Below are 24,137 nucleotides of genomic sequence, written 5' to 3' on the forward strand. Positions count from 1 at the left end.
TGGCCGACTCTGGGGTTGTGGCACTCATCTCGCTTTACTGGCCGAGGGAGCCAGCATACAGCTTCCGGGTCATGTGGCCAGCATGACTAAGCCACTTCTGGCGAAGCAGAGCAGTGCACGGAAAGGCCGTTTACCTTCCAGCCAGAGTGGTACCTATTTATCTACTTGCACTTTGATGTGCTTTTGAACTGCTAGGTTGGCAAGAGCAGGGACCGAGCAACGGGAGCTCACCCCGTCGCGGGGATTCGAAGCGCCGACCTTCTGATCGGCAAGTCCTAGGCTCTGTGGTTTAACCCACAGTGCCACCTGCGTCCCTTATTATTATAGTATCCCCTTTCTAATCCTACTCTTTTTGCTAATCAACTCGGTTTCTGCTGAGATTCGGAAAGAAGCCGGTCATGTGATGTTCTCCATACACCCCAAAAGCCCATTCCCAAGCTTGCAAAATTTGTTTCCAACTCTTTCCCCCTTGCTCTTCTTTTGCTTTAAAATCCATTGCCAGGCCAAACATGCAGGTCCAGTTGGTTACCTGTGTGTCCACCTGCCATCCCCAAACAACAGCACAGAGGGGTTTTTGACTGGGAAAACAGTGAGCAAAGGATTAAATTCCCTTCCCTTAAGTGCCATGGTCCCAATCCAATTCTCCCACCCTGCCCCAGTCCTGCAGCTGTGATTCAAGTTTTTAAATCGCTATGGGAGATCGTCATCATGGATCTCTCGCATCCACAAGCATCCTTGTGTTCATACTTGAGAAACTGGGGAACTTGTCGAGATCCTGTCCTATGGACCACAGTGAATACTTTCTTCTCCTTTCTTTCCCTCTGCATTATTTTGTTCTGCTGGGGAGATTTTTGGGCCTCTGTAATCCAAGAGCTGAAAGGGGAACATCAGGCAAATTGATTTGCAATAATTCAGTATTATTACTGCTGCTGTTGAAGAGGCACTATCTGAAATTCTGGCACACAGCAATGGGGCCTGTTGATCGAGAGCATTAGTTCTCTATTGCAACTGCTCCACTCAGAGGATCCTGTTTTTATTGGATCAACTATAATAGCCAATTCGGCTGCTCCTCTTAGCCACCCCTCTGACTGGAAGCCACAATGTCCAAGGTCAGAAAAGCGCACTGAAATATAAAAGTAGACCCTCCAAGTGTCCCGATTTTCCAGGGACAGCCCTGGATTTACAGAAGCTGTCCCGGTTTCTGATTTGATCCCGGAATGTCCTGCTTTTCCTTAAAGGTAAAGAGACCCTTGACAGTTAAGTCATGTTGCAAACGACTCTGGGGTTGCTGCGCTCATCTCACTTTACAGGCCAAGGGAGCCGGCGTTTGTCCGCTCCGCAGAGTTTTTCCCAGGTCATGTGGCCAGCATGACTAAGCCGCTTCTGGTGCAGTGGAACACCGACACCAGAGCAGTGCACGGAAACACCATTTACTTTCCCGCCGGAGCGGTACCTATTAATCTACTTGCACCTTTTAGCGTGCTTTCAAACTCCTAGGTTGGCAGGAGCTGGGACCGAACAACGGGAGCTCACCCTGTTGTGGCGATTCGAACTGTGATCTTCTGATTGGCGAGCCCAAGGCTCAGTGGTTTAGACCACAGTGCCACCTGTGTCCCTATATTCATTGGAGAAATGTTGGAGGGTATGGAGCTATGTGATCCCTGAGCCAAGGAGATAAATAACTATACAGCCTTTAGAAGACATCTGAAGGCAGCCCTGTATAGGGAAGATTTTATGTTTAATGTTTTATTATGTTTTTATATATGTTGGAAGCTGCCCAGAGTGGCTAGGGCAACCCAGTCAGATGGGCGGGGTAGAAATAATAATTGTATTATTATTATTAAGGAATAAGACACCCGTATTTTAATCTGAGAGACATTGGAGGGTATGTAAAAACTGTGCAGCACACCTTACCCCCACCATTTATGTGTAAATACGAACAATTGCAATATTTTTATTCCAAACCCTACTTCCAAGTTCATGCAGGGATTTGCAGCCAGGCACATTACACAAACACAGCCAAGGTCTGAGGTTCACCACCACCACCATAAGGGATAGAAACTAGCTTTATTTAAAAATGAAGGCATGGGCTGACAAGGATCTTCCCTTTATTTCTTACGCTGAGGTGACTACTATCAGTTAATCCTTTCTACAAATGAAATGCTGGTTTTGAAATCTTCCCCAGGTACTGTCCTCTGTCCGAAAGTTCTCATATATGGGATTGCAGAAGCCAAAGAGATACGTAGGACATTGTGACAACATCCTTTTCTGTAGCTCCTTTCTAAAGCAGTTCCTGTCCCACAAAGAGGGTTCATTCTGAGTTTGGATTTGTACCCTACTAGTCTCTTTAGGCCAGAAAGGCGTGGGAAGAGTGTTTCTGAGGAACTGCATTCAGTTGTCCTCAAGTGGAAACTCTGTGACATGTCTTCTTCACACAGATGCACATGCCTCGAATCTTGTTATCCACTTTGCCACAACAGAGGAGGCTCTGAATCCTTGCAGCTTGGAGACCATCATGATAGGAGACTTAACATTTCTAAGAAATTGATCTCAATTTCCACCTTCATCGGGACAGTTGTCTCTGACTTGACTTTTATAGGCACAGACATGTGGTTGCCCAAACTGTACAAGCAGTGAAAAAATGGCAAGGGTGGGGGGGGGGAGGAAAAGTTAGCATGTGCCAATGAAAAAGGTAGCAACCAGATCTTATCCAACCACTCACTCAGTTTCCAAACCTGAAGTTTTATCCCAAAGTGATATTTCTGAGCATGTGCTCTCCGTGGGCATGAATCATGCGTGTGAAAGTTTGTCCCAAAGTGACTCTTCAGCTGTACACTCTGCAAAAATATTTAGGCTGCTGCACATATCCAGGCCAAAGTATTTCTGTATTGTACATCCAATGTACCATACATGGTTGTTAATGAATTTGGTTTTTTTTTTGGGGGGGGGGTGTACAAAAAAAGTGAGTTCTCATTCGTACATTTGATTCTCACCACCACGTCTCTTTTGTCTCTAAATCATGTGCCAAGCTGAAATCGCTGCCTTCTGCTTGTATGTTTGTTTTCTAAAGGGGAATCGGCCCATTATTCTCCATCATTCTAGTCACTCAAGCAGTGGGAAAGAGAAGCTGCAGCCACCATGTCATGCTTTTCCTTTATGTCCATTTGGCGTTCATCTCATCAGCAAATTTATATCAAGAGACCACAGCTCAGTTTTCCTTCTAACACAATTGACTTTGAAATTTGTACCGATATTATTTAGGGTGTGTGTGTGTGTGTGTGTGTTTGCAGGTGCGTTAGGTCTGTGTTTCTAAAATAAGAGCGAGCACCTTGCGCTCTCACGACACACCTTCCACAGCAAAATCTTCAAGCGCACCCATTGAAATGATGTCAGCATCATCAGGGAGGCTCACGTCCTTCTCGAAGTTATACTGTGACCCATCCACTTCGTGACTGTGAACATCACACACGGCAGGCTCAATATAAGGTTGACTCCCGAGAGGTTCTGGGTACTGACCACCTTGTGACCAGTCTGTAGCCGATTCCAAGAGGGCTCTTTGCATAAGGGAAGTCGATTCAGAAAACTGAGATGGCGATGCCTGTACCGGAACAGATGAAACTCTGGCTGGGAGAGTACTGGGGTACAAGACGTAAGAAGAAGGGACACTCTCTGAAGAGGGCGTTTGAGACAAGTTCCTTTTTGAAGGAGGGATCGAGAGCTGGATGTACCTTCCGCTCTCTGGATCATAAAAGGTCTTAAACTGAACAGGTAAATCTACAATGAAATACTCTCCTGAATCCGGATCCTGAAGCAGCTTACGCTGGGTTGTGGCAGGTAAAGAGGGTGTAGGACTTAATGATGGGGCAGGTTGTAGCCTCACCAGGTGAGATTCTGATGGTGTCAAGGAAGAATTAAGGCATATTGGCGAGAGTGAGGACTGGACCGGTTGCATAGTTCCAATATCGCCGTCTTGGGATGGAGCTTCGTCCTGTAGCCTTTTCTGCTGTGCCTCTGTTTTCTTCCTCTTGCTTGCCAGTTTCTTTGCCCGCCGTAACGCCTTTTCTGATTTGGGTGGTACAGCCGGGGGTTTGGCTGCTGTCTTCGCCATCTGAAGTCTCTCGTTTGCAACAGGAGAGCTGCCAAGATCTCCCAAGAGTTGACTTGTCTCCATCAGATCAAATGGCTCCAAGGTAGAAGACCTCTTTCCGCTCTCTGTTCCTCCTTGCAATGAAGAGGAACTTGTTATTCTTTCAGCCTGTGGTACATTGGAGACTGCAGACGTATCTGAAAAAGGACTTGTGAAGGTAGATTGCATCGCGCTGTGTGACCTTGGACTTGGTATGGTGGAAACGGTTAGGGTACCCGATGATGCTGATGTATCCCGGAAAACTTCACTGGAAGCATGAGAATAGGGCTCCGATATCGTGGGAGATCTCATCTCTTGACTTATTATCTTTTTCACACAAGAACCACCTCTGCGTTTAGATAAGAGATTGTTCTTAAAATAGTTCACCTTTTCTCTCACAGAGCACTTTTGCCTGTTTTGTGCTGGGTCACCTTCCAAACTAAGAATCGGTTGGCTGGAAGAATTACGCCTCAGTTTCCCAGCCCTAGCCTTTTCTTTGTCTCTGGCCAACTGTTTCTCGTCGCTTTTCAAACCTTGCTGTGATAACCCTGGTGTAATATTAGCTCCTTCATTTTCTCCCACCAATTCCTGCATATAGACTCCTTCTGGTCCTTCTCTAAGAGTGTATCCTGTTGTTAAGGGGCTTTTCCGTACCACTTGACAGCTCACACTGCCTGGGATGGATCTTAACTCATCAGCATCTCTGCCTGTTGCAGCATCCCTCACGTCCTGCTGGCTTCTGTTTCTTGACAAAAACAAGTCCACCTCTTGAATGTTTGGAGTAGAATGAATGGGCCCAAAAGTCTGTCTTTCAGCCTCCACGTAACTGCCAGTGATGGCTTCTTCACAGGACAAAGACCTGAGCAGAGGCAACTTGACTGCTTTTATCACTGGCGACGACTTAAACGTGTTGTCTTTAATCATGAACATATTGGGCTTCAGTGAACTTGGTGAAGTTGGTGTTAGTGACTCTTCCAGCTTGGCTTCTGATGCCGAATCCATGCTTTTCCATTTGTCTTCTCTCTTCTCCTTCACGTCTATTTCTTGCGCTGCCTTCTCATTTTTACCCTGCTCTTCCTGCTCCTCATGCTTCTCATCCGTGTGACAGCCACGGATGCTCAGATGGTAGTCATGCAGTTGCTTCTCCCCCCCTGACTTCTCCTCCCCCTCTTCTCTGCTACCTAGCTTTTCTTCTGCACTCCACTCATTCTTACTCCTCTGGCTTTCTTGATGGCATGCTTTCTGAAAGAGCTGCATTAGAGAAAAAGAGTCGTCGTGAAATGGCTGGTCTATAATGGAGACAAAAGATTGTTCAGAAGAGCTAGTGCTCCTTTTGCCTCGGTGTTCATTTCCAGTCGGTGGGCAGGCTTGGTTTCCACTATCATTTATGTTCTCCTCAGGTGTGAAAAATAGATATGGGGATACCTGGGGTTCCGCGTCAGCACTGTGACTTGGAGCGACTTGTTTACTTTTAAGATCCTGCAGTTGGAAACTTTGAACATGTGCTTCTGGGTCAGTTGGCACATCTGCAAGGTGAGAGTTGGGTGGAGAATATTGTCTTACACGGTGCTCATTTGGGTGGAAGTCAGTCAGAGATGACATCTCACTGTCCTCTGGAGTCAGGTAGCTGTCAATGAAATGCCCAGCGGAATTGTTGGCATTGGTGCTGTCCATTTGTTCTGAAGGCTTATGACCTGTTTTGTCAGCCTCAACCATTTTTTTATTGCTTCCTTCTAGCGTATTGGCGGCTGTGACGCTTGCTTTTATGCCGTCTTGCTCCTTAATCTTTTTGTCGTCAAGGGTTCTTAGGAGAGGGGAGGGACTGTAAGTGCTTTTCACACGTTTTCGGATATCCTTCAGGTTGAACAGCAAACTCGGTGCTTTCGACTTATAATTGTTCTGAGAAGAATAGAATATCCTCTCCTCTGTTTCTTTGGCAGTTACAGTTTCAGAAATGGGAGGAGCTTCCAGAAATGGCTGGCCTTCTGAGGGCTCTCTCTCTTGTTTACGTGGTAGGACTGGAGTTAAAAGTTTTGAGATGTTGAAAGAAGGACTAGAGGGGTCAGATGGAGCCATGTGGGACTCATCTGTGGATGTTTCGGCCATGGGAGTGACGTCAGGTGGCTTTCTGTACGAGGAGTCCTTCGTTCTTAGCACTTCTGGTGCAACCTCCTGCGTCAGCTCCATTCCTCCAAGCTCTCTCTTTTGTTTCCTCCAAGGTGGACAAACATTTTTCAGCTCAGACTTAAATTCTGAATTGCTAGTCTTCTCTGACAACACAGTAACTTGAGGCGCTATCGCTTCTGGTGGAGCAGAGGCCTGAGGCAGAGACTGTGGTGGAGTGGAAGGCTTCAGTGACACGGAAACCTGCGGAGATGGTGGAAAAGAGGTTTCAGATGTAAGGGATGGTGATGTAGGAATCCTGTGCATAGATGGCGGCAGATCAGAAGCTTGGGGTGGCAACACCTGTGAAACAATGTCTTTAGCATTAGCCTGAGGAGGAAAAGGCACCTGGGCTAGAGGTAATGGAGAGAGAGAGGCTTGAGAGAGTGGTTTTTGTGGAAAGGCACCTGAGAAATCCTGTTCTGAAATTATGGGAGCTGTGACCTTCGGGGGAGATGGTTTACATTCATGAATACAGGCCTCTCTAAAGAAAGGCGTTTCTTCAAAGTATGTCAGGTTTCCTTCTTTGAGGATAATTTCAGTAGGCCCGCCTGTCTCAAGTTTTTTATGATGCAGATTCCACGATTCAAAAGCACTGTTCTCGCTGTGTAGAAAGCTGCCCTTTCTAGCTGGCTCTTTGGCTTTCCCAGTTCGGTTTTTTGCCGCCTTTCTCGAGACGCCGGAGACACTGGACATTCGAATATTTGAAGCATCGGCCTGACGATAAAAACCACGTGGACCGTGACACGCCAAATCCATTTTGTTCTGCCTTCTGTGAAGTTCGTGCAGTTCGCGCGTCCCGCTTGCATTTGCCACGTCCTGGAACGGCTCAGAAAACTCAGAGAGTTCCTTCTGGATGTTTAAAATGGTTTTGCCACCCCAGAAAGCCATGTTGCCTCCGCAAATTAAGGGGAGTTTTGTCAAACTGTTTCTAACCGGTTGCTTGGCTGTCGCTGAAGCCTCCTGGTTCTCAGCTTTATCAAAGGTCTTTATCAAGGAGGAAACTTTTGAGGTATGTTTATAATTGCGCAGACTAGGCACTGGCAAGCCCAGCTTCATCCTAATGCTTGGGGTGATGTTTATAGCGGCGTTTTGACCTTCTTGGGTGTCATTTGGAAACTGCTGGAATGTTGAATGCTCCTCAGCTTTTGGCAGTCCCTTGTTAGGGAGAGTATTTTTCTTGATGGCATGGTTCCGCGGGCCTTGGGGAAATTTGCTCGAGAACTGGTGGGAGATGTTGGGTGAAACAACTGGATCGGCCTCTGTGTAAGATGATTCGAGCTCAGCCACACACAGACTTTTGAAGGCTCGGTCAGTGAGGCTGCAGACTTCTCTGTCTGTGTCATCCAGGAAGCTCCCAATACTGGAGGAGTCGCTTTGCCCATCGGCGTGCTTCTTATTCACTTGCATTGTCCATATGAGTCATGAACAGAACAGTCAAAATAGCAATCTCACGTACAGAACGGGCAGGCAATTCTTTCAGCTACCATATCTCAGCCTTCCACATCTTTCGGCGACCTTCCTCCTCAAGAATGCACAGCTTTACATTCATTTACTGTGTGGGAGCACAAATAGGGCCCTGCAAATTGAACACATAAAATCAGTTATTGTAATGTATCGTAGCTGACACATGAACTTTTTCCCTGTTTAGTTCCATTGTTGAGACTCAGGTTAATCTGATTATGTCCTTCCAGATTCAGGTTGTGTGACAAATTCTTACATATTAGCCTGTTCACATGTTTCTCACATATGGGGGTTTACCATTATTACTTGGAGTAGCAGCATGTTTCTCCAGTCTGGGAATCTGCGTGTTTTTACATGGGTAGAATGTGTCCTTTTATTTAAAATGCATCTCTGGGTTATTAGTGGGGCCAGCCTGGTGTTTTTACATAAGTGGAATGTGTCCTTTTATTTAAAATGCATCTCTGGGTTATTTGTGGGGCATGGGAATTCATTCATTTCCCCCCCTTCAAAATATAGTCTAGCCCCCCACAAGGTCTGAGGGACAGTGAAAAGGTTTGCTGGCCCCTGGTTGAATATGGCCACCAGAATTTTACTGGTACAGCCAAGAATATGCCTATCACACACACACTTTTTTAAAAAAATGGCTTACCGTACTTTTCTGTGTATTAGATGAGGGTTTGTTTTACTCTAAAATAAAGTTTAAAATGGGGGGTGTCATCTTATACATGGACAGTGCGGTAGCACTGGAGAGCCAGTGCAGTAGCGGTAGGAGAGCCAGTGTGGTGTAGCGGTTAAGAGCGGTAGACTCGTATTCTGGGGAACCGGGTTCGTTTCCCCGCGCCTCCACATGCAGCTGCTGGGTGACCTTGGGCCAGTCACACTTCTCTGAAGCCTCTCAGCCCCACTCACCTCACAGAGTGTTTGTTGTGGGGGAGGAAGGGAAAGGAGAATGTTAGCCGCTTTGAGTAGTGGGGTAGTGATAAAGCGGGATATCAAATCCAAACTCTTTGGGTAGTGATAAAGCGGGATATCAAATCCAAACTTTTACAGTGCAGAGGGGGGATGAGTGATTGGTCGCAGCCGCGAGCAGGATCTAGCAATTGGGTGGGTGAATGGTGTCTGCTGAAAGGGCTGCTTTTTATTGGCTGCTGCTTTGTCAATTGTGTGGGTTATTTGCGGATGCGGCAAGGGCTGCTTTGGATTGGCTGACACCTCGGCAATTTGGTGTGCGTTGCTTGCGATGGTTAGTGTTCGCCAGTCGGGTGACAACTCTGGGGCATCTCCCCCCAATTTGCTTTATCTTTAGCCCCCCAAAATAGGGGGCGTCTTATACATGGGGGGCGTCTTATTGTTTTAGTATTGGCTACCAGTTCACTTCAAAGTGCTTGTACATACCTTGAAAGCCCTTAACACTTAGGTCCTGAGTGCCTGAAGAAGTTCTTCTTCTTCTCCCAATCTGCCAGTGCTTTAATATCTTCCGCTGAAGACCTTTTTCAGGCACTGCCTTTCTCACAGGTACTCTGTTGGATAACAAAGGAAAGTGCTTTTTTTTCAGAAATGGTGCCCTGGTTACGAAACACCATCCCTATAGCCCATCCTATTTTTCTAGGGGAAAAAAGGTGTCAGAACTCACCACGAACATCTCCCTCATTCTCTCAGAATGGTAATGGTGCCCACTGGAGAGTTGCCAGAACCCAACTGGAACTGCCTATAGCGGCTTTGCTGGAGTCTAAGCTGTGTTCTTTATAGAGCAGGCTTCCTCAACCTCAGCCCTCCAGATGTTTTTTGGCCTACAAAGCCACTTCTGACCTCGGGAGGAGGTGGTGTTGCAGACATCACGCCCCCCAACACGCGCGCGGAGGCTGGCTCCCAGCCCCGCGTGATCTGGGGAATCCTCGGCCGCGTCATCCCCGGGCCAGCCAATCGGCTGGCCCAGGGGGTGTGGCTTGCCTCATTTAAGGCAGGCACGGCCGAGAATCTCCCTCTTTGTTTCCCACCCACCCGCCCTTCAAGGTTCCTCTTTTGACCTTGCTATGGACCTCGGTTGGTCGCTGTTAAGGGGCCTGGTAGGAATTTTTTCCACTTGGCAAATTGGCACCGGCCATTTTGGTTTTTTGCCTACCTCGTAGCAAATCGTCACAACTTTCTCGGCTTTGACGGTTAGGCATTGGTAGGGGTATTGTTATGTAGATGGGTTGGGGGGGAGGAGTGCCATCACCTCCCCCCAAAATCGAAGGGTAGTCTGGTAAAGGATTCCGGGGGGCGTTGCCCCGTCCGAAGCCTAGGGAGGCCAGGGCCCAAGGCACGCCCCCGAGCGGTGACCCCAGGGGAGTGCCTAGTTGATGTGCATCAGCAGGACTCCCCCTGCTGGTGTTAACCCTTCCTGGTCTTCAAGCAAACAGGCTGAAGCCGGATAGTCGATAGGACCAATGCCTAAGCCAATACCGCTCATCACCTGTAACCAATAAAGTTGTGGTCTAATTTTAGCCATTAACCTAAATTACTGTGTCCTGTGTATTTATTTCTGCTGGTGGGAGGCAGGATCTCGCCATGCAACTCCCATGATCCCTAGCTAGCAGGACCAGTGGTCAGGGATGATGGGAATTGTAGTCTCAAAACATCTGGAGGGCTGAGGTTGAGGGAGCCTGTTTTAGAGCCATGCAAAAACGTTCGTATTCATATTTCAACTTGTTGCAATTTTAGTGGTTGAGCAGAGCAGGGGGGAAAGGGAGAACCGACCCAATACAGAGCAGTCGCCAAATCCAAAGCCCTGGCATGCATTGCTTAGCTCTTGGCTCTGAAAAGTGCCCTAGGTAATCTTTTGTTCCAAATCGGATTTGTTTTAGCCTGGTATTATGAAAAGGAATAAGAAAGATCAGAACTAACACTGCAGACTTTGCTTCCCACTCACGCTCCCATAGCTTTGCTTGTCCATTGCTGTGCAAATGAGGTTCAGGCTCTAAGTTACAGACCCTTGCTGGTCTCTAAATCTAAATGTGCCATCCATTGTGCAAGGCTGCTGGCCTTTCCATGGCTGCTCAACACAACTTCTAGTAAAGGTAAAGGGACCCCTGACCATTAGGTCCCGTCGTGGCCGACTCCGGGGTTGCGGCGCTCATCTCGCTTTATTGGCCAAGGGAGCTTCCGGGTCATGTGGCCAGCATGATTAAGCCTCTCCTGGCGAACCAGAGCAGTGCACAGAAACACCGTTTACCTTCCCACTGGAGTGGTACCTATTTATCTACTTGCACTTTGACGTGCTTTGGAACTGCTAGGTTGGCAGGAGCAGGGACCGAACAACGGGAGCTCACCCCGTCGCGGGGATTTGAACCGCCGACCTTCTGATCGGCAAGTCCTAGGCTCTGTGGTTTAACCCACAGCGCCACCCACGTCCCCAACACAACTTCTAGCTGGCTGCAATTAGTGATTGCTGTTGGGGATGCCTGAAGTGCCCACCTACATTGGTAGCTATCTCCCCTGTTTATCATATATTCTAATTTCTAATTTACATTTCAAAATATTCATTTAAACAACCTTAAATCAATGACTTCCCTTCTTCTCTTTCCTTGGTTCATTTTGCATACCATACATCCCTGCATATTTTACATGAACTAAACCATTCAGTGATTCATTATTACATCCATCAAAACTCATTTACACTGTTGAATTTATCTTAATGCTACTAGCGTTTTTAAATGAACACAATTTTCACCCATATACGCAGTAAGCATTTTCCAGTCTTCTTTAAATGTATATTCTTCTTGTTCTCTTATTCTATGTATTAGGTCCACCATCTGCACATATTCCATCAGTTTCAGTTACCATTCTTCTTTGGTTGGGACCTTGCTCGTTTTCCATTTTGGGGCTAACAAAACACAGGGTGCAGTTGTAGTATACATAAATAATCTTTTTTGGCGCCTGGGAATTTCCCTTTTTTGTTGGGGAGTATTCAGAGGGAAATTCCCCTGTTTCTCATGATGCCCAGATTTTATGCACCTGGGACATTTTACAGGGTGTGGGGGAGAATGACAGCTGACAGTTACTACCGCAGGAAATGATAAGCCTCCCAACTCTGGGAAGAATGCTTCCTGAAGAACCATCCATTCCCTCTCAAATCTGTCAAATGCAAATTCCTCCATTTAGTTCAGCCCTATGGCGAGCACATTTTAAACTGAGGGTGCTTCGAGCTCTGTGATTCTATTCAGACAAATATTAACAACAACAACAACAACAACAACAACAAAAACAACAACAACTTCATGCAATTTTGTATTGACAACTTAAGTCCTTCTCACCTGCTATGTTAGCAGGTGCTGTGGAGGCCCCCATTTTGGCCTCCTCATGTTCATATTCTCCTCACTGTGGCCCATCTTGACGTATAAACTGAAAATATTTTTATGAAACGTTTTCAATAGACATATTTCGGCGTGTTCTTTAGATTCTTTCGCTCTGCAAATTAATAGACAAGAGAAAAGTGGATGAGTGTGTATGTAAGTAATCACTATTAGTTTATTGCTCTGATTGTGTGCTAAAGGGTGGTTTTCCTCTCAAGAGGGCCACTGCGCAATACTGCCCCATAATGCTAGCTGTTTCTGACCCCAAGCAGAATTCCTATTATTATTATTATTATTATTATTATTATTAATTTATACCCGCCCATCTGGCTGGGTTACCCAAGCTACTCTGGGTGGCTTCCAAGACATAAAAACATAATAAAACATCAAATATTAATAGTAGCAATCTGATCCAATATAAAAGTCACAATAACTTTAAAATAAACCACTTATATCAGACAAAGCAACATTCAACAATCCGTCAGAATCAATAGTAAGCAGTAAAATTAAGCATCAGCAAATAATAATTAAACAGTTCGGCCACAATAAAGAATTACAAATCCATCATCAATAAAAGTAACAGCAAATCACAATGCATAAAATACCATGAAACATACAATACCATGTAAAAGGATCAAATTGAGAAACAAAAGAAGCACAAAAGAAGAAACAAAAGAAGAACTTATAAAACTAATTAATAAATATCCCTGAACTCCTCTCTTCCCAGCTGCTGCTGCTGCTGTTGTTCTCAAAGTCATAGTCTGAGAAAGGCAAGGTGGGCCAAGGTAACACAACTGCGTGGACAGGCGGAGTCCCCCAAACCCTGGGCGGCCCCGTGTGGAATAACGACTCAAGACAACGTGCTATGGGATTAAAATTGGCCACAATTTTATTATGTTTCAGATGTGGGTAGACCTTGGCTCAGGCATTGGGCGTTAGCCTTCCCAGTCCCTCCAGGGATCTGGGGAACATCAGGGTTATCCAGTGTGTGGGGAGCCGCTCTGGAGAACATATGTTCAAGCAGACAGAGCCCACCCCCCGTTATGCCACCACCGCAGGGGAGAGCAATGAGAACCTCTAGGCGTACGGCCAATGCTTCCCCTCAAAACAACCCCGTTAACGGGGAACCCTGTGATCGCTGCCACAAAGAGGAGGGGTGTGTGGGTCACTGCTACACGCCCACCCCCATTTTGGGAAGATAGACTAAAGGATTCCGCCCAAGGCCTGAAACTGCCAAAGTTGTGACGTTTTGCTATGGGGAAGGCAAACCTGCCAATGCAGGGAAATTCCTTTCCAGCCCTTCAACAGCGACCTTGACGTAGCAGCGCCCGCATACCTGTGAAGTAAAGGTGAACCTGCAAAATAAGTCTTAACTAAGGGTGGACAGGGCGGGAGAAGCTCTGGAGCCAACTGACGATTCCCAGGTAAGATTCTCCCCCTATTGTGTGGACAGGTAGTCCCTCCCCCTACCTGGCCTGATCACCTTGGCAACGCCTCCCCAGGCGGGATTGGGCAACTGGCTGAGGTAGGCAGAGACCTCCAGGTATCCCACCTGGTGAAGGCGAAGCCAAGCCTGTGCTAATGGTGCCACATAGGCTCCCAGAGGGCTGCGCGCGACCACGCAAAGGGCGCCCCCATTTAATGTGGGGAGCGGTCATTGTTTGATGAGGAACAGAAAGTCTCACTTCTCTCCTATGTATCTTGGGGGAGAAGAAATCTCCCAAACAGACCCAGGAGAAGAGCACTCTCGTCTGCTTCTCTGGATCAGTCCCTGGCCCCTCTTGAAAAATCATATGGAGCATTTTTTTTTATCCCAACAATGGCTGGGACAAAAGAGTGGCAGGGATGGAGGATCAAAAATATGGCGTGGTTTGTTTGTTTTTAAAAACTTTTTGCTTACAGGAAGAAAACTGTACAGGCATCTCCCCACTCAACGCGCATTGTATTCATGCATAACCATGCATGCACGTGGTGCCAGGAAATAGAATCATACCGGAAAATGGCAGGAGGAGAGCTGGAGAGTCCTTGTGGCTTGCGTGGAGACCCTCCCCAGAGCCCGAAGAGGGCGCTAGTGAGGGAAGATGAAGCCCCAGCAGAGCCTTGTTAAGATCGCAAAGCTGTCCTGCGTAACAGCAGCAGAGGAAGGCGCTTTCCTGAGCACCCTCCATCCTCCAGACAGTCCCAGAGCTTCAACTCTAGATATTTTGGTCTGGACTGGAGAGGGAACTGGAGGGCAGGGGGGAAATAGGCATTTAGAGGCTGCCTCCTAGATTATGGGATTTCACTTATGCTCACAGCGGCCTGGAACACAACACCTCCATAAGTGAGGAAACACCTGTAAATGGCTAAAATGTGAAGGCTTTGCTTGCTACCGAGTGGGTGACACTGTCCTAAGAAAAGATTTACCCTAGATTTACCTATGGGTACCATGGAAGCATGGGTACCATGGGGATGCGGGTGGCGCTGTGGTCTAAACCACTGAGCCTAGGGCTTGCCGATCAGAAGGTTGGCGGTTTGAATCCCCACGATGGGGTGAGCTCTCGGTCCCAGCTCCTGCCAACCTAGCAGTTCAAAAGTACGTCAAAGTGCAAGTAGATAAATAGGTACCGCTCCAGCGGGAAGGTAAACGGCGTTTCCGTGCGCTGCTCTGGTTTCGCCAGAAGTGGCTTAGTCATGCTGGTCACATGACCCGGAAGCTGTCTGCGGACAAACGCCGGCTCCCTCGGCCTTCAAAGCGAGATGAGTGCCGCAACCCAAGAATCATTCATGGCTGTACTTAACTGTCAGGAGTCCTTTACCTTTACCATGCAAGTATTTGCACAAAGCAGTGCTTGGAAACATACCTAAATTCCAACTTGCAATCTCTTATACAGTGGTGCCTCGAAAGACGAAATTAATTCGTTCCGCAAATCTCTTCGTCTTGCGAGTTTTTCGTCTTGCGATGCACGGTTTCCCATAGGAATGCACTGAAAATCAATTAATGCGTTCCTAGGGAAACCGCCTTCAGACCAGGTCCGGGGACAGTCTGTCCCCGGACCTCTTCTGAAGGCTGGGGGGGACGGACGACAAGGGCTTTTCTTCCCACCCCTAGCATTTTAAAAAATACCCGGGACAGTGGAGGACTTCTCCGCTGTCCGGGCGATCTTAAAATGCTGGCGGGCGGCATTTTAAAATCGCCCCGGGACAGCGGAGGACTTCTCTGCTGTCCGGGGCGATTTAAAAGCCCCTGGGAAGGCAGGCAGGGGGGACAAAGACTTTTGCCCCCCGCCCGCCTTCAGAAGGTGTTCCCGCCCCACCGCCCGGCTTCGGAGCAGCGTTCCGAAGCCCGGCGGCGGTGGGAGGAGGCGTTCCCGCCCCACCACCCGGCTTCGGAGGAGGTCCGAGGGCAGTGGGGAAGACGCGCTGCGCTTCCCCGCTGTCCCGGATATTTCCCTATGGGCTGTCGTCTTGCGAAGCAAGCCCATAGGGAAATTCGTCTTGCGAAGCGCCTCCAAAATGGAAAACCCTTTCGTCTAGCGGGTTTTCCGTCTTGCGAGGCGTTCGTCTTGCGGGGTACCACTGTATACTCAGAGCTGTTCCATGCATTAGTATGTTTACTCAAGAATTACGTTCTACTCTGTTCAAGGTGGAGAGGCTTGCTTCATAGTACAGTCATACCTCGGGTTACAGACGCTTCAGGTTGCGCGTTTTCGGGTTACGGATGCGCCAAAACCCAGAAGTACTGGAACGGGTTACTTCCGGGTTTCGGTGCTTGCGCATGCGCAGAAGTGCTGAATCGTGACTTGCATGTGCAGAGATGCGGCGCTGCGGGTTGCGAATGTGCCTCCTGCACAGATCACATTCGCAACCCGAGCATCCACTGTACTTGTGCTTGGAATATCCAGTGATTGAATCTGGATAGCTTGAAGTATATAAGTGCTATCAACAAGAATACAGCAATAATCAATGGAGAAAGGCAAATCAAGTCAACACTTTGGCTATGCTTTGCTTCTGACATCACCATCACTGGCTTTCCCTGTCTGCTAGGGTAGCCATTGATGCATCACTAGAGGAGAGGAAAGGGACGCGGGTGGCGCTGTGGGCTAAACCACAGAGCCTAGGACTTGCCGATCAGAAGGTTGGCGGTTCGAATCCCCACAACGGGGTGAGCTCCCGTTGCTCGGTCCCTGCTCCTGCCAACCTAGCAGTTCAAAAGCACGTCAAAGTGCAAGTAGATAAATAGGTACCACTCCGGCGGGAAGGTAAACAGCGTTTCCGTGCGCTGCTCTGGTTCGCCAGAAGCGGCTTAGTCATGCTGGCCACATGACCCGGAAGCTGTCTGCGGACAAACGCCGGCTCCCTCGGCAATAAAGCGAGATGAGCGCCGCAACCTCAGAGTTGGTCACGACTGGACCTAATGGTCAGGGGTCCCTTTAATTTTACCTTTAGAGTAGAGGAGAAAATGCAGCAGATTTGCATATGCTAATTTAAATGTGTATATGCAAACTTGGAAATAATGGGTGGCATTCAGATGAATTTGCTGTCACTTTGTTGGCACTGCAGACTTTCTGATGGAGAAGCCGGTATTCATTTCCTTGCTAGATTGGATGAACTGTCTTTCTCTGCCCAAAAGGGCAAGTCAAACCCAACAGAATAAACTACAAAAGTATCAAAATTAGCTGGGGGAAAGGCAGTGGTGGTGTTATAATCACATCCGCCAAGAGGGGGAATTTTGTTCTCTCTCCAGGTTTGGTGTTTTCAGGTACCTTTAGTGCAGTGTTTCCCAACCTTTTTTGGGCAAAGGCACACTTGTTTGATGAAAAAAATCTCGAGGCACACCACCATTACAGCCCCGTGACGTCAGCGCGCAGCATCACGCCGGGAGGGACGCACGAAAGTGTAAGTTTCAATTTTTCCCCTCCCCCTTGCCGGGGAACCTCCAAGCTTTTTTGGGGGGGGAAGAGGCAGCGAAGCGAGGCAGGAAGGAGAGCGCGGCTTGGCTGGGTGAGCTTTGGCAGGGGCAGGGAATGAGAGCCGCGAGGCGGGCGCTGCGGACGGAGGCGCTGCCCGCCGAGCTCGCAGGCAGCCAGGCAGGCAGACAGCGAGAGCCCCGCGCTGGGCGGCCTCTCCTCGCCGCCGCCGCCCCGCCTCTCGCCGCCCGACTCGCCCGCCTCCCTCCAGGCAACATCTCGCGGCACACCAGGCAACATCTCGCGGCACACTAGTGTGCCGCGGAACAGTGGTTGGGAAACACTGCTTTAGTGCACATTTTTATTGAAACGTGGAACAGCAAGAATTGGGGGTGGGGAACCAGTTGCTCTCCAATGTTGTTTTGCTCTATGGGATCATGGGAGCTGCAGTTCCACAACAGATCCCTGAGCTGGACTGATGATCACAGAATCATAGAATTGGAAGGGGCCACAAGGGTAATCTAGTCCAACCCCCTTGAAGACAGGAATCTTTCACCCAACCTGAGGCTCGAACCCATGACCCGGAGATTAAGGGGTCTCATGCTTTACCAGTTGAGCTATCTGTATGATTCCACACTGAACTCTGAAACTTGGGAGAAATCTCCACTCTGGCTATTTCACAAGAACTTGATACACTTTTGTTATACAGTGGTACCTCAGGTTACATACCCTTCAGGTTACAGACTCTGCTAACCCAGAAATAGTGCTTCAGGTTAAGAACTTTGCTTCAGGATGAGAACGGAAATCGTGCTCCGGTGGCGCAGCAGCAGTGGGAGGCCCCATTAGCTAAAGTGGTGCTTAAGGTTAAGAACCGTTTCAGGTTAAGTACGGACCTCCGGAACGAATTAAATACTTAACCCCTGTATCACTGTAAAGTATTATCTTTTACAAAAACTGATCTTAAAGCTGCTGAGTGCAATCTTGTGCCTGTCTAAGCAGAGATGAAATCAGTAAATTAAATATTTGGACATTATCAGAACACCAGATTTATGGAGTAGTTCTGTTCTGCCTGTAAATTCTGAACATTCAATTCATTTTGAAACCACTATGATCAGCCCCAGCCAGCACTGTCTGAGGGCTGATGGAAGTCACTGTACAAAATTTCCTCCCCCCCACCAAAAAAACATCTAGCTGCTTGGCGATTTGGGTGTGCTAAGCTGAAAATGTGAGAAAATGTGATTGGAAAAATTGAAAATAAAACACAGCAAGTGTTTCTATATCAGTACCCAACCACAGAATGAAGGACAGAGGAATTCATATCCCAGAGCTCAAGGAGTGGCATTCATGGGTTGGTTCTCAGGGCAAAACCTACCCCACCCTTAGGTTTAGGGTTTATTTGTCTCCCACAAATAGCTTGGGGGGAAGGCGTAAACCTTTGCCCCAATCCAAACTGGATCCCAGTGAAACAAATGGGATCTTTTTTGTGGCAGAGCCAATCCAGATCAGGTCCACACTAGGCGGTAAATGGTTTAAGCCCCTTAACTCCCACACCCCATGCTAAAGCAGGGTTGAGAAACTTTTCCTATACAGTGGTACCTTGGGTTAAGTACTTAATTCGTTCCGGAGGCCCGTTCTTAACCTGAAACTGTTCTTAACCTGAAGCACCACTTTAGCTAATGGGGCCTCCCACTGCCGCCGCGCCACAGGAGCACAATTTCTGTTTTCATCCTGAAGCAAAGTTCTTAACCTGAGGTACTATTTCTGGGTTAGCGGAGTCTGTAACCTGAAGCGTATGTAACCTGAAGTGTATGTAACCCGAGGTACCACTGTAGTCTCTTTTTCATCCACCCCCCCCATTCATCTACCCCCACATATATCCATTCTCTTTTAACATACACCCATTCTTTAATTCCTATGCATTCGTTCACCCCCCCCGTCTTGCACATAGCAATGAGGGTTTGAATGTGTGTGTGTGTGTGTGTATGTGAAGAATTTTAAAAAGGAATGGGGAAAATTCATAAAGTATTGAAGAGAACACTGTAAACAACTAAAAACATTGGCAGGATTTGAGTGATGCTTGCAATGTATGAAAAACTATGGGAAAACAGACTATTATTATTTTTTACCAAATTAGAGAACATAAGATAAGCAGCTGAGGGGGGGAAAAGATTAATAATGGTAGCCATGGAAGGGCAGAGGGAAGTCAAAGGCTTCAGAGAATCCTAAACGAAGAGGTGAAGGGTGTGTTTGAATTTAAATTTGTTATGTAAAATTTAGTAAAAAATATATTTAAAAGAAAAGAAAAGAATAAACTGCCTCGGTCCAGTTTACCTGAAGGAGCATCTCCACCCCCATCGTTCTGCCCAGACACTGAGGTCCAGCGCCGAGGGCCTTCTGGTGGTTCCCTCCCTATGAGAAGCCAAGTTACAGGGAACCAGGCAGAGGGCCTTCTCGGTAGTGGCACCTGCCCTGTGGAACACCCTCCCACCAGATGTCAAAGAGAAAAACAACTATCAGACTTTTAGAAGACACCTGAAGGCAGCCCTGTTTAGGGAAGCTTTTAATGTTTGATGCATTACTGTATTTTAATATTTTGTTGGAAGCTGCCCAGAGTGGCTGGGGAAGCCCGGCCAGATGGGCGGGGTATAATACACACACACACACACACACACACACACACACGGAGGGGAGGGATATCCTTCCTAGCCAAGCCCCAATATTCTGTCACCATGAACACCAACCCCCACATGTTAGTTGAGCTGATGTTGGGGGGTGTTTCTTTAAAATAAAAGTTCTGATTCTTCTGTTTTCTTGGGCCGGGGGGCAGGGAGCCAACGGCTCTATGAACATAGCAAGCATAATTGGCCATCCTTTTGTCCCATGCTGAAAATAGATGGAAAACGTGTTAGGTTTGCTATAGATTTATCATGAAATGCATCCCCATAATTTCCCCTAATTAAATTTATATTTTACACCTTTATTTTTTCCATTCAACATGACCAAGTATTTTCTTTGCCTCGAGGAGCAAAAAATAAAATAAAATAATGGTTGGCTCTTTTTGGATCTTACATTCATTAAGGTTATTTTCATGCACTCAGCCATTGTAATCCTACTGATAAGCCCCAACTGACCCTTCCCTTCACATTTTGGGATTAATGGAGCAATTAAATACTGAGGGGGCACTGCCAGCTGAGAGAGAAGCTCACTGCTGGCGGCCTCCCCAGTGCCATTTTGCCAGTGGGCTTCTGTTGGTGTTAAGACTATGATGGGGGAAGCTATGAATCCACAGGACCCCATGTCCTTTTGACACACACTCCCAAAGGCCCTAAAACTACAGCAGCCCTAGAGCTGGCGTATTTAGTATCCTCCCGTTGACCACAATGGGAGGACAAAAATAAGAATACTCCAGCTCTTACACTCACTTGCACACAGACCATAGCTGTCAAGCCTCCCTTATTTAGCAGGACAGTCCCTTATCCCAGCGCCATGTCCTGATGATGTCCCTTACATTTCCCAGGTTTCAAAGGAAGCAGCTCCTCTCCCTCCCTCCCTGCCGGCCAGGGAGGAGGGAGGCTCCAACTGTGTTGCTTGGCTGCGTTGCTCACCCAATAAGGAGTCTAAGAACGACTGGGGGGGTGGAGCTTGCATGCCTTGTGCCGATCAAATTGGCCGCTTTGCCTGGGGACTCGCCTTTGCTCAGCGCTTCCCAGCAGAGAGGTGATGGTGGTTTTCCTTGAGGCTTGAGGCTTCGTTTGGCTGCTGGCTGGGCTTTCTGCCTTTGGCTTGGAGGGGCTCAGAAGTTGAATATACCTGTGCTTGGAAAATCCCTTATTTTGGCTTCTGATCCCTTATTTTCGAGGCTGCTGGTCCCTTATTTTCAAATCTGTAAGTTGACAGCTATGACACAGACATTTGGGCACACACTGCTGTGCTCCCCTCAGGTAGGTAAAGTGCCACTGTAATTTACAGAACAACTCGAACCCAAGATCCACTGCGAAAAGAGAGTTTGGATTTGGCAGATCTTGGGCTCTCAGTTGGGGCCATGCCAGCTTAAGTCCCTGGCCCTAGCTTAGCTGAGACTCAGCCAGTAGAACTTTCATACCCTCCAACAGTGAAGTTTTGAGTGGCCATGGCTAAAGACTACCCACTGTAGCGCTAGCCAATAAAAAGAGGAGTTTGCTGTGATGGAGCGCCAGCTTCTGCCAATGGAGACGCAAGAGGAGGGCGGTACTCCTTAAAAAGTCATAGGTAAAGGGACCCCTGACCATTAGGTCCAGTCGCGACCGACTCTGGGGTTGTGGCGCTCATCTCGCTTTATTGGCCGAGGGAGCTGGCGTTTGTCCGCAGACAGCTTCCGGGTCATGTGGCCAGCATGACTAAGCCGCTTCTGGTGAACCAGAGCAGCCCACGAAAACGCCATTTACCTTGCCGCTGGAGCGGTACCTATTTATCTACTTGCACTTTGACGTGCTTTCGAACTGCTAGGTTGGCAGGAGCAGGGACTGAGCAATGGGAGCTCACCCCGTCGCAGGAATTCGAACCGCCGACCTTCTGATCGGCAAGTCCTAGGCTCTGTGGTTTAACCCACAGCGTCAAAACAAACTCAACTGATGCCGCCGCTGCCAACGTACTTCTGGCGGTTCCCTCGCTGCGAGAAGTGAGGTTACAGGGAACCAGGCAGAGGGCCTTCTCGGTAGTGGCGCCTGCCCCTTGGAATGCCCTCCCAGCAGATGTCAAGGCAATAAATAACTATTTTACTTTTAGAAGACAACTGAAGGTGGCCCTGTTTAGGGAAGTTTTTAATGTCTGATGCTGTATTGTTTTTAATATTCTGTTGGAAGCCGCCCAGAGTGGGTGGGGTATAATAAATAAATAAATAAATAAATAAATAAATAAATAAATAAATAAATAAATAATAATAATAATTTAAATTATTATATCAACTGGAAAACTGCGGTGGAAGGAGATACACAGGGGTAAAGGAAAGAGAGCATCTTTTGGTTCCCCTTCTTGGTGCCACACTCTGGTGTGAGTCAACTGACTCTTACTACAGCTTGGAACCCAAAAACGTGTTCCTTTGGGTCCCCATCTCTTGCACGGCCAGAGCGCCGGAGCGCAAACGGGACATTCAGGATTTGGATCAGAAGCCAGGAAGGCTTCCCTTAATCGGGAATGTCCTGCTTAAAATGGGACAATTGTGCAGTGTGCCCTTTCAACTCCGCCATGCAACCTGGCAACCCAGCAGAATTTAGCCAGCAAAAACAGTGGTGCATGTCAAATTCCTTCAGATTCCTTCTAAATTAAGATTACCAGATTTTTTTCAATGAATCCGGGGACACTTTTCAACTTCAGTGGATTACTGATTTGTAAATCCGGGAACTATCCCCGGGAAACGGGGACATCTGGTAACCTTATTCTAAATCGCGTTTGGAATGGGGTGAATTACACCAGCATAATTTGCACCGGCTTTCTGTAGTAGGATTGCTCTGTTATTCCATCTGCTAGCATAGATTATTATATATATTTTATAACCTTGACCTAATAATAAAATGGAAACATACAACATAGTTAAATTAAGATCTTTATCTTTTTTAATGTATTAATATTGCACCCATCTCATTCCATGTCTTACTAGGGAAATTAGAAGTTAAACAGCAATAATTAAACAGCTGAAACAAAGGAGGTGGATAACTCATTTGAAAAGGTTTTTATAAAATTCTGCATTTCATCTATCTGAACCAGAAGCCATAATGATATTTACTCTTCTGTATATTTTGCATTTACTTATTTCGCTTTTTTGGAGGGTATATTAATATACTTTTTAAAAAATCGCTTCTTTTTGAAATGAATAGGTGTCCTGGACCCAAAGACAAACTTGAGTTTGGCTTGGGAGCTCCTAGGAGGCCAGTGCAGATTTTTCAAGATGTTGGAATCAAATAATGACCACTCCCCACATTAAATGGGGGGGCACTTTGCGTGGTCACAAGCAGCTCCCTGGATCCTATGTGGCATCATTAGCACATGCTTGGCTTCGCCTTCCCCAGGTGGGATACCCAGAGGTCTCCTCCTACCTCAGCCAGTTGCCCAATCCCGCCTGGGGAGGCGTTGCCAAGGTGATCAGGCCAGGTAGGGGGAGGGACCACCCTGCCCACACAATAGGGGAGGATTTTACCTTTAGTTGGCTTGAGCTTCTCCCACCCACCCCTCCCTCAGTTAAGTCTTATTTTGCAGGTTCACCTTTTCTCCACAGGTATGCGGACGCTGCTACGTCAAGGTCACTGTTGAAGGGCCAGAAATGAATTTGCCTGTATTGGCAGGTTTGCCTTTCCCATAGCAAAACATCACAACTTTGGCAGTTTCAGGCCTTGGACGGAATCCTTTAGTGTATCTTCCCTAAATGGGAGTGGACGTGTAGCAGTGACCCACACCCCCCTCCTCTTTGTGGCAGCGATCACAGGGTTCCCCGTTAAAGGGGTTGTTTTGAGGGGAGGCATTGGCCATACGCCTAGAGGTTGTCATTGCTCTCCCCTGCGACGGTGGCGTAACGGGGTGCGGGCTCTCTGCTTGAACATATGTTCTCCAGAGCCAGCCCCCCTCCCCCCAGATAACCCTGATGTTCCCCAGATCCATAGCTGTCAACTTACAGATTTGAAAATAAGGGACCAGCAGCCTCGAAAATAAGGGATCAGCAGCCAAAATAAGGGATTTTCCAAGCACAGGTATGTTCAACTTCTGAGCAGTAGAAAGCCCAGCCAGCAGCCAAACGAAGCCTCAAGCGGTGGTTCCCACAGCGCAGCAACCCGGCAAAGGGGATGCAGCAAGGAAACCAACGTCACCTCTCCGCTGGGAAGCGCTGAGCAAAGGTGAGTCCTCAGGCAATGCGGCTGATTTGATCAGCACAAGGCATGCAAGCTTCACCCCCCAGTCATTCTTAGACTCCTTATTGGGTGAGCAACGCAGCCAAGCAACACAGTTGGAGCCTCCCTCCTCCCTGGCCGGCAGGGAGGGAGGGAGAGGAGCTGCTTCCTTTGAAACCCGGGAAATTTAAGGGACGTCATCAATAAGGGACAGCAGCGGGACATGGCACCGAGATAAGGGAGTTTCCCACCAAATAAGGGACAGTTGACAGCTATGCCCAGATCTCCAGCGGGGGACTGGGAG

General features: G+C 47.7%; 1 protein-coding gene across 6 annotated transcripts in view; it reads right to left on the bottom strand.

Annotated features, from left to right (window-relative positions):
- Window positions 1–2,048: 2,048 nt before the first annotated feature.
- The window catches only part of LOC310707918 (cardiac-enriched FHL2-interacting protein), a 37,207-nt gene continuing 15,118 nt past the window's right edge, over window positions 2,049–24,137 (bottom strand). For 4 of the 6 annotated variants that reach the window (XM_083505447.1, XM_083505448.1, XM_083505449.1 and 1 more), the window contains exons 2-4: window positions 12,049–12,254; window positions 9,149–9,273; window positions 2,049–7,868 (exon numbers count right to left, since the gene is read on the bottom strand). In XM_083505447.1, coding sequence (XP_083361573.1) covers window positions 3,338–7,699 — 4,362 coding nt within the window. In that variant the 5' untranslated portion in view covers window positions 7,700–7,868; window positions 9,149–9,273; window positions 12,049–12,254 and the 3' untranslated portion in view covers window positions 2,049–3,337. The remainder of the gene's footprint in view (window positions 7,869–9,148; window positions 9,274–12,048; window positions 12,255–24,137) is intronic. The other 2 variants (XM_083505451.1, XM_083505450.1) reach the window with 2 other exon arrangements.

The sequence above is a fragment of the Podarcis liolepis genome, assembly GCF_965112155.1.
Source record: "Podarcis liolepis genome assembly, chromosome: 5".
NCBI classification, from domain to species: domain Eukaryota; kingdom Metazoa; phylum Chordata; class Lepidosauria; order Squamata; family Lacertidae; genus Podarcis; species Podarcis liolepis.